The sequence below is a fragment of the Callorhinus ursinus genome, unplaced genomic scaffold (assembly GCF_003265705.2).
Source record: "Callorhinus ursinus isolate GAN/ISIS: 27379988/994484 unplaced genomic scaffold, GSC_fseal_2.0 scaffold36, whole genome shotgun sequence".
NCBI lineage: Eukaryota > Metazoa > Chordata > Mammalia > Carnivora > Otariidae > Callorhinus > Callorhinus ursinus.
In genome coordinates, this window is record NW_027397098.1 from 16,025,621 (window position 1) to 16,036,241 (window position 10,621).

General features: G+C 53.0%; 1 protein-coding gene across 1 annotated transcript in view; it reads left to right on the top strand.

Moving 5' to 3' along the window:
- The window catches only part of DIP2C (disco interacting protein 2 homolog C), a 281,152-nt gene that overhangs the window by 261,072 nt on the left and 9,459 nt on the right, over positions 1–10,621 (top strand). The window contains exons 36-37 of the mRNA XM_073879852.1: positions 8,583–8,640; positions 10,513–10,587. Of these exons, the coding sequence (XP_073735953.1) occupies positions 8,583–8,640; positions 10,513–10,587 (133 nt within the window). The remainder of the gene's footprint in view (positions 1–8,582; positions 8,641–10,512; positions 10,588–10,621) is intronic.

The following is a 10,621-nucleotide window of genomic DNA, read 5'->3' on the forward strand; positions in this document are numbered from 1 at the left end:
AACGTCATTTTAAAAGAAATGAATCCTAGATACTTTTCCCTCAAAGGGAAGCATCTCTGCTTAAGTAAACTTACTCTTGGAGAGTCCTCTTGTGGAGAAGTGCTGGCCGCCTGCTCGGGCTTGGGCCCGACTGTGGCCCGGGGCTGGCACAGGGGACCACAGGGGACCACAGGGGCGGGGCTCAGGGCTGCGTGTGTGACGGGCAGCACAAAGGGACGGCGTGGCTTCTGCCTTATGGGACTTAGTCGTGGTCTGTGTATTGAAGCAACGTGTGACCTCCTCCTGCACCGCGTGTCCCCTGCCACGTAACAGGATGCTGCAAACGGGCATGCCGGGGTCGTGTGCTGGAATGTTCTGCAGAACGGACAAAGAATCGACAAGCCCAGAAACAAACCTGAAGGGAACGGGTGGACTGATGGGCCTCCGGAGGGGACCCCACGAGAACAACGTGACATTCCCTCAGCCCTTCGGGTCAGGCATGAGGAAATGTTAGAGAACCCCAAAGTAATAATGTCTAAACGATTAAATTTTAGCTGAGTAAACACACACAACACAGAGTTTACCATCTTACCACCATTAGATGCACAGTTCCGTGGCGTTCAGCACATTCATTGGTGGGCGGCCGTCCCTGCCACCGTCCACAGAGCTTCCACATCTTCCCAAACCGAAACGCTGTCCCCATCAAACACTAACTCCCCCGCCCCAGCCCCTGGCACCCCCCATTCTACGTTCTGTCTTCGTGAACTTGACTACTCCACGGACCTCATAAGTGGAATCTTACAGGGTTTGTCCTTCTGCGACCGGCTTATTCTCCTGAGCATATGCTGTTCTGCAGGTGTGCAGCCCAGAAGTGGCCTGAAGAAAGGGGCTGCCCCTCCATGGGGGCGGGTGGCAGCTTTAAGAAGCGAAGGGAACTTGCACGCGCTGCTTGTCTTGGGCGGCAGTAAGACAGGAGGATCCCCCCGCACCTGCCCACCAGATCTTACAAGTTACAAGGGGCCCTAACTGGGCTCTGTCACATGGACTGTGCAGGTGTGTTCTCAACACCATGTCACCAGGTCAGGGCTGTGTCCCTGGAGTAGCCTCAGGGAGCAGAAGGGCACTTGGAGCCCACGTTCCGAGGACAGGGGAGGAGTGAGCAGCCTCTGAATGCCCAGGTCCAGCTCGCGGGTCAACCAGTGGTCCCGTCTTCTTTATCACATTCCCCCACATGTCCTCAGGGCCCATCCATGTTGGAGCATGTGTGAGAATTCCTTCTTTTTAGGGCTGAGTAATATTCCATTGTACGGATGGACCACATTCTGCTTACCCGTTCATCCATTGATGGACACCTGGATTGCTTCACCCTTCCTGCTGCTGTGCACATGGGCATAGAACTCTCTCTTCTAGCCTCTGCTTTCACATTTTTCAGGTATATACCCAGAAGTGCAGTTGCTGGATCACAGGGTAGCTCTATTTTTAACTTCTTGAGGAACCTCCATACTGGTTTCCACAGTGGCTGCACCAGTTTGCATTCCCACCAACAGTGCACGAGGTTCCCCTTTCTTGGCATCCTTGCCAACATCTGTTGTTTTGGGTTTTTTGATAGTAGCCATCCTAACGGGGGTGAGGTGGTATCTCATTGTGGTTCTGATTTGCATTTCTCTGATGACAAGTGATATCGAGCCTCTTATGTGCTTATTGGCCATTCATATATCTCTTTTGAATAAATGTCTGTTCAAGTCCTTTGCCCATTTTTAATCAAATTGTTTTATTTTTGAGTGTTAAGAATTCTTTATAAGTTCTGGATACAAGTTCTTTCTCCGATATATGACTTGCAAATATTTTCTCCCGTCCCATGAATGCCTTTTGTTCTTTTGACACCATCCATGGCACAGTTTCTCATTTGGATGTGATCCAATCTATCCATCTTTTGCTGCCTGTGCTCTGGTGTCCTAGCTGAGGTTTTTTGGGTGGGTTGGTTGGTTGGTTGGTTGGTTGGTTGGTTTTTTAACAAATCCGATATTGTGAAGCTTTTGCCCTATGTTTTCTCATAACATTTTTATACTTTTAACTTTTGCATTTAGGGTCTTTGATTCATTTTGAGTAAAGTGGTTTCAAATGATGTTTTTATGTCTTATTTATTTTTTTAAGTAGGGACCATGCTGGGCATGGAGCCCAGTGTGGGGCTTGAACTCACAGCCCTGAGATCAAGACCTGGACTGAGGTCAAGAGTCGGATGCTTAACTGACTGAGCCACCCAGGTGCCCCTAAGTGATATTTTTAAAAGGCAGGGGCTGTATTCTTTTTAAATGTCGATTTCGTAAAGACAGAAAAGCTTCGGAAATGGTCTTCAGTAATAGAAGCTAAAGAGATGTGACAACCAAATGCAAAAGCTGGTGCTCAGCGGGTCCTCGACATGAGGGGGGCAATGCTCTTGCAGCCGTCGTCGGGCTGATGGACAGAACCGCAGTCGGGGCTCAGATCGGCGTTACGTCACTGACGCTGATTGCCGTGCTTTGATTATGCGTGAGAATATCCCTCCTCGTAGGAAATGCTTGATGAAATACTGAGCAGTAAAGGGTCACGATGGATGCAGCGTCCCGCCCATCTTCAGAAGGACGTGTGTGTGTGTGAGAGAGAGAGAGAGCAGGACAGAGAGTGCACACGTGATTAAGCAAGTGGAATAAAATGTTAACAGTAGGTGAACCTGACTAAGGGATATTGGAAGTGTTCTTTGTACTCTTTTCATTTTTTAAGTTTTCTACAATTTTGAAATTACTTTCAGAGAAACGATACTCGTAACATATCAAGTCCAGAAGTTATTTTTCAGGTCTTTCTGTTCTCAAGGGAAAGGAGGTGTGCATTCATAAAGACCTTCTGGTGGGAGGTAGCAGACACAACTCCCAACTATTTTTGGCAGACACGGATCCATGTAGAAGGGAACAGGGTGTCCAGTGGAACCCAGGGTAGAAGCAAACTCCAGAACACCCCGAGGGGTGCTCCATGTTGCCCTGTGCTCTCGGCACGGAGCTCTGCCGGACGTCTCCGTAGATGGATCGGCTGTTTGTCATCCTGGGAGGACACTGCCAGTCCCAGCCTTGAGGTGTGGAAAGGGGTGGGGGTCGTGCTAATGGAGAGACCGGACAAACAGCCTCTTGGGATGGAGGTCTGGGTCAGCACAGAGGGATGCCTCGTTTGAGTACATGCCCTTGGCTGGACATGCTGAGAAGGGCTTCACCTCTGTGGTCTTCCTCCCCAAACTCACAACCGCTGTCCCACCCTGGGAGGAGTACCAGATGGTCCCCCAGAGCAGCTCGCCCGTCCCCTCACAGCTATCACGGTCATTAAAACAGAAGGTGTGAGCAACTGCAGCAGCCTAGAATGCCTGTGGAGACGTGAGGGCCAAATACTCTGTGGGATGCAGAGGAAGGTCATTAGCCAAATATGAAGTTTGGACTCAAGTTGACAGAAATGTATTGGTGCGGCCCCTTAGCTGCAGCGGACGTCCCTCCCATTCTAACACTCAGGCTTGTGTGTCCAGGACTGTGGTTATTGCCAGGAGCCTGGTGGGTCTGCACTCTGCGTTCAGGTTCTCTGTGAATCTTAAACTGTCCTGGGGCTCCTGGGGGGTTGTCGGTGAAGCGTCTGCCTTCGGCTCAGATCATGGTCTCAGGGTCCTGGGATCGAGTCCTGCATCAGGCTCCCTGCTCATGCACACTTGCGCACTCTCTCCCTCCCCCTCTCTAGTTCACTCTCTCAAATAAAATCTTAAAAAATAAAACTGCCCTAAAAATAAATGCTACAAGTTAAAAGGAAAAGCCCGGATGTCTGAAAAACGTGTTTTTCCTAAATTTAATTTGAATGAATTTGCATCAGAATCTTATGAATGGACACAGGGCTTGGCCCACACCCTTGGTCGGGTGTCCACAAACAGACGCCAACAGGAAGAAAAGGGTGCAGGGCTCCCTCCAGCCTGAGGGAAAGACGAGGAGCAACGCAAGTGTCGGGATTTGGAGGGAGGGGTGCTGCGGGGCAAGAGCGTGTTAGGTCCTCAATTTTCTAAGAGAAGAGGCAACAGATGCACGTAGGCATTCTCTTTGCACAGTGGTTATGTTAGGTAAGCATGCTCTCCTCTTCTGCCTGTCATCGCTGGTCTTGGGGCGATTTCCCCCGGTTTGGGGCCCCTGCGACACCACGGGGCTGCTGGCCCGCGTGTAACCCACCGCTGTTCTCAAGGGCTGACTCCAGGGACGAGCTTCCCTTAGAGACCATGCTGCTTTCGGTGCGTTCTGTTCTGCACCTGCTTCGGGGCCGTGACCATGATGTCCCTCGTACGTCCTCGGATACGCTTCCCCAGCAGCACAGGGAACAGCACGCCATTAAGTGCCAGACTTGGACAGTAAACTTTGTCTCATTTTCCTCCCTGTGCCTCAGCCGCCGGCGGGCTGAGGGCGACGTTCAGCCACAGCACCTACAGTGGAGACCCACGTCTGTGGAGCCGTCACACACACCCCGTCGTTGGGGATTTCCCCTCCGTCTTCTGGGACTTTAAACAACTTCTCATGCCAATGGCTTTATTGTGTTACGTTCAGCATGTTAGATGCTCCAGACTTTTTGGAAGAACGTTTAAGTGAAAGCCCAGGCTGGTTTCTAGCAGCGCGTCCGGGGCATGGGCCGGGAGGGGGGCTGCACAGAAGCTCTTTTTCACACGGACGGACGACTCTGGGTCCTGTCTCCTCCTCTGCGTCTGGTGTAGCAGAGCGGGCTGTGGCGATTGAAGGTGTAGATGGTGCTCGCCCCCAGGTCGCGAGCGACTGCCAGGAGGCCAGGGCTGGGCAGCAGCGTGACCAGCAGGGACAGGTCCCCCATCAGAATGCTCCTGACAGCGGCCGTGATGCACGCCTTCACTCGTACTGGGGCAGATGGTGTGATGTCTGGGTTGTTTCGTGTCTCCTGAGCCAGTGGGTGACAGTGGGTGTAGGGCAGCATCAGCGGGCCTGGCCCCAGGAGGGCAAGGTGCTCCTGTCCGCGGGGCGAGACTCATGGTCCACAGCCCCGTGTCAGGTGGAGGAGGGGGGCGAGCATGTTGGAGAGCTGGTGAGCCTGTGGTAGTGCTCCCACCCCGTCCCGCACGGCAGGAGGAAGTCCTGACGAGGAAGGAACCCTTTGCAAACGGACCTCTCACTGCAACAGCCCTGCGTCGGCAGCCCCTTGGCATCAGCCCGATGGTCTGTTGCCTTTCCGGGTGAAGCTCGGGTCGGGGTAAGAACAGCCCGAGGACAGAGCACGAGGTAGGGATTTTATCAGGAATCATAAATCTCCCCCACATTACCTGTGTTCCTTGCTGTCTCTTTTCTAGCAAAAGCCTAAACTTCAAGTCATTAAGACAGCCTAGGTGGAAAAACATGTTTTCAGAAGCCCAGGGTTTGCACTTGAATTTAGGCATGTCCGAGATGAGGCCGGGCTCTCCCCAACAGGAGCATGGCCAGGTTAGAGGGGGACGGGACAGCCAGCGCCCCAAGCACGCTCGTGCGCTGGCGAGCATCCGCGTCGGCTGGGGAGGGGGTTTTACTCAGGACCCGGGGAGCCGGCTCGGTCTGCAGGAATGGACATGAGAGCAGCCAGAGCAGGGGCGGAACGTCCCTGGCCCAGAGTTGGCGGGTTTCATCGGCTCCTGCCTCATGTCGGATGGATTCTGCCGCGTCCGTCTGAGTCCTCCCGAGAGGGTCTCTGCTGTAGGCTGTCTGTCCTCTCTCGGAAGACAGGATTGTGTTCTCCGCTCCGCGTCCCTGTGGGACAGAGCCAGGCCCGCTCGCTGGCGGAGGGCCTGTCCCTGCAACGCCTCCCATGTGCTGTCGTGTGGCCGCAACCTTGCAAACCGTAGGGAGAGAGCAGTGCCCGTGGCAGCACACGGCCACGGGCCGCAGGGCAGGTGCCCGCTGGATGCCCTCGGACCCCACGCTGGCCAGCTTTGCCTTCTTGTTTAAGCAGGGTTTGGTTTGGTTTGGTTCTTTTTCATTTTCATTTCACTCTCGGGATATTTTTCTTCTCATGTGGATGAAGGGCAGTCTTCTGTGGCATTTGTAGCCTTTTCGTGTGGGACCCACCGTGAGCAGTGCCAGCACCCTATTGCTGCTCCCTAGGGAGACCAGTACACCGTTTCCACCCTGACACAGAAGACCTTCCTCACGGTGGAGCCTCCTTTCTTCCTCATGTGAGATGAGATCCCTCCTTTCTCTGAGAGTCGGACAGGGAAGGACAGGGCACAAGTAATCACAAGGAATCTCTTCGAGCAGGAAGAGGCCAGAGGAGTCATCTGTTCGGGGAGGCAGGCACCGGCCAGGACCCCGCTCGCTGAGGGAGAACCGTGCCTTTGTGCCCTCCCCTCAGATGGGCCAGGCGTGGGCCTGGGGAGAAGCCTGCAGGCAGGGAGAGCGGGTCCTGGGCACCAGACGCCAGCGTCCAGGGACGTTGCCCCTCGTTTTCTGGTTCCACCCTTGACACCGGGATGCCCTTTCTGACATCCTCACAGTCCTAATGCAGTGGTCAGAGCTGCTTGATACGTCCAAAATGCCCGGCAGGGCTTTCCAACACCCTAAAATAGCGGTCGCTACGCATGGACAGCCGGCAGAGCGGAAGTGTGTCTGAAACAGCCCTCATTTTTGGCTCAGTTTTGCTCCCCAGCCCGACTCCCTGGCCTGTGGGGGGTGCCTGTCCTGGTTGCTGGCCCGCTGGGTACCCCCAGACACAGCAGCCCTGCTCACGCAGGGACCGGGCCACGCAGTGGGCCTGCTCGGCCCTTTCTCCTTCAGCCCACCCACTCCTAACTGTCCGCCCAGTTTGGCCCCACATCCCCGTGGCTTTCTCCATCTGTAGCAAATGGCGAATATCCAGACGCCACAGTTGGGCAGCCAGCTGCTGGACAGAGGCGTGTCCACTTCACCCAGCCGTTCGGACGAGCCCGGCGCTAGCTCAGTGTCGCGGTCCCAGCCTCCCGACCCAGCGTGAGCACCACGTCTGTCTACAAGTGCGACAAGGCAAAGCCCACAGGTTCTCAGTGCTGTTGCGATGGGGGCCATTAGTCCTAACGCAGCCTCCCTGGGTCCTGAGCGGGTGTGTCTCTTACAATTCTGGAGTAATGCACCTGGTGTGTTAACTTCTGAAGGTTAACGTCATTAAGCCCAATGGCATATTCTAGAACCGTTCCCATAGTGCATGGGATCTAGGCCGTTTTTCTTGGATTGACCCCTCGTCTGCTGCCGTCAGCATCAAGTCTTCCTTGAGACAAACACCAGTGACCCTAGTGGTTATCATCTAACCCAAAATTGGAATAGTGAGTTCTTCCACATCATCAGATTACCGCTGCCACCGCTCGGGTGCTCTCCCTCCCTCCCCAGGGCTGCCAAAGAGAAGGTGTCAGTCCCCCTGTCCTGCCCCGACCCCCAGGATTCAGCTGCAGCAACAGGAGGTCCACACCCAAGGCTGGCTGCGTGGGAGCCCCACGTGCCCAGCAGCACCCCTCCAGCCCCCTTCCGTCTTCAGAGTCCTTACTAGTTAGGAGGAGGGCCGCTGTGATCATGCAGAGCGTGGCTGGGGCGTGCTGAGCTTCACTTCCCCACGGGCGTGGAGACACAGCGTGCCACCTCTCCATGCCCCCAGCGCCTGCTCCACAGGATTCAAGCACTCTTCCAATAAAAACTGCCTTTTAGATGAATGAACAGCACTGCAGTCCTATAGTGGCCAAGATGCAAAACCAGGCATTTAAAAAAAACAGCTGGGAAGGATTTAACCCGCTCTGGTTGTGACTGCACCAATGTCGTCTGCAGTTGTTTGTTTGTTTGTTTGTTTTAAGATTTTATTTGAGAGAGAGAGCATGAGCAGGGGGAGGGGCAGCGGGAGAGGGAGAAGCAGACTCCCCGCTGAGCAGCGAGCCCGATGCGGGGCTCCATCCCAGGACCCGAGATCATGACCGGAGCCGAAGGCAGACGCTTAATGACTAAGCCACCCAGGTGTCACCACCCACAGTCCTTAAGATTTAATCACCAATAAGTATTTTTTTTAATGGAAAAGAGTTTCTTTTCTGAAACGAGGTTTTGCTGTCCGAGTTGGCCAGTCCTGCCTCCAGGGCTCGGACGCACCTGGGTCAGAAGGTAGACTCTCTCTGCAGCCACAGACCTGGGCCCTGCCGAGGCTTCACAAGCGCCTCAGCCCTGGGCAGTGCGGTCCCCACGGCCTGCAGCCGGTTCAGAGCTATGGTGTCATGCTTACTCCTTTCCTTTTCTGCAAGTGCTGAGTTGAGTCCTGGTTCCTCTCGATGCAGAATCATTTTCCCAGCTGTTGTGCAGGCTTGGTGACTGGGACGTGGCCTCTGTGGCCTGTCCCGTGTCTCTCTCCATCTCCCCTCCAGAGCTCAGCCGCCGTCTGCTGCCGGACCACCTAATACTTTGATTTCTGAGCTCTCTTTGTGTTGGACGGTGCTCACCAGCAGACTGAACATGCCCCAGCAACCCACCCGGCGTCGACCGGGTGCTAAATATGGAGGAAGGGAACCGTAGGCTCAAAAACAGCCAAGTCATCATACCTTCTTTTTCTGTTTGCAGAGTCCGCTTGGTGGAAAGAGGCTCTCCTCATAGCTTGCCCCTCATGGAATCAGGAAAAGTAAGTATTGAAGGAAGAAAGATATATTTCTGTGTAAGTTTGAGTCTCCGCATATGGGCTTTGACATTTTAAGAAAGGTATTTTATACAGTATTTTCTCCAAAAAGTTTTCTTAAATGTAATATTTCAGGACTAGGTTTGGCCATGAGTACAGGAACTGCACAAACAACAGTGTTTTAAACAAGTTAGATTTTTTTAAATTTTTTAAACGATTTATTTTTAAAGAATTTATTTATTTGACAGAGAGAGATGCAGTGAGAGAGGGAACACAGGAGGAGTGGGGGAGGGAGAAGCAGGCTTCCCACGGAGCAGGGAGCCCGATGTAGGAACTCGATCCCAGGACCCTGGGATCATGACCTGAGCTGCAGGCAGACGCTTAACGACTGAGCCACCCAGGCGCCCCTAGATTTTTCTTTCCTCTCACATAAAAGACATCATGAAAACTCCAGGGGCCCTGCCATCTTCTGTCTTGTTTTGCTTTGCATGGATCCCATTCCCAGGGTGCCTCAGGGTCAGAAGTGGCTGCTCCCACCCTAGCCATTGCTTCCACATTCCAGCAGCCGCAGCTGCAGAAGCAGGAAAGGGAAACTAAAGGTGCAGACCTCAGCGAAGGCTCCTAAGCTACCTTATACACACTTCAGTACCGCTGTCCAGAATCTGGTCACACGGCCACACTGACGGAGAGAAAGGTTGGAAATGTTGTATCGGTTCTGAATATCCATGGGCCTAACTAAAAACCCAGTGCCGATTGCTGTGAAAGTAGACGAAGAAGGGCGGTCACGGGACAGAGTAGTTTCTGCCACTGTGGGTATGTTTTTTATTCGCGTCAGAGGGCAAGACCTCTTCACTTACACCTAAGTGAAGACTTCTTTTTCCTGTTTTTGGCCTCACTTGACGTAATTCCAGAAGTGCCTCGTGTCACTTCTGGACCTTTTGTAATCTCCGTCCACATGAGCACCAGGTAGAGTTCTAGTACTCAGTTGGTTCTAACGGTAGGACGCTGTGCTTGCCTGCCCCAAGCCAGCCGTTAGCAGGACGAGGGACCAGAGCCACCACATTACACATCAGACCGGAGCCACCACATTACACGTCGAGGGACGGGACAGGACTTCTCACCACCGATGTTTTGCCGAATCTCAACCCTTCCCAGTAGCTGAACCAACACGGGCTGTTTTCTAAATTTGCAGAACCAGCTTTTGCTGCCACATGCATGTGGTGTTAGTGAAATTCAGAATGTTTCCAAGCCAAACTTCCGTTAAGAGGGAGATGCTTGATATGAGCATTCTGATACAAGACAGTGACCTGCAGGAGGGTGTGGAAGCCTAACCAAGGTGGAGAGCTGGACGGGCATTCAAGTCAGAACATGCTGGGATGTGCCGGCTCTTCCTTCCTCCCGCCACTGCACTGTGCCGTGCCCACCTGTGCTTTTAGTCCACGCTCATCTCAGAAAACTTGATCCGTGACCTCCTTAATTCAGTACCTACTGCAGACCTCACCCCTTCCTCCACATTAGCGTCCCATGATGTCACGCACAATGTTAAACATAAGTGGAAAATTAATTGAAATACCTGAAGATTCCTGTTTTGCAAGCGTCAGGCTGAGTTACATCATTTATCCTGTTTTTATTCAGATTTTTAATTTAAGATCACATTAACGCAGGCTCTATCACCGTAGTAATAATTGCAATAAGATGCAATTGTCACATAGTAATTATGTCATGCTGTGGTATGTAATTTTGATTTAAAGCCATACCACTTTCTAAACAGTTTTAGAAAAGGAAAACAGGCATGTGGCATGAAGGCAAGGTCAAGGCTGATTGGAGTGTAGCATCTCCCTCTCTCCACTGACGAGAATGTTCTCCTTGCCCACATAGATACTTCCAGGGGTTCGGATCATAATTGCCAATCCAGAAACAAAAGGACCGTTGGGCGACTCCCACCTGGGTGAGGTGAGTTACGGGGTGCCCACCCGGGAGAGGTGAG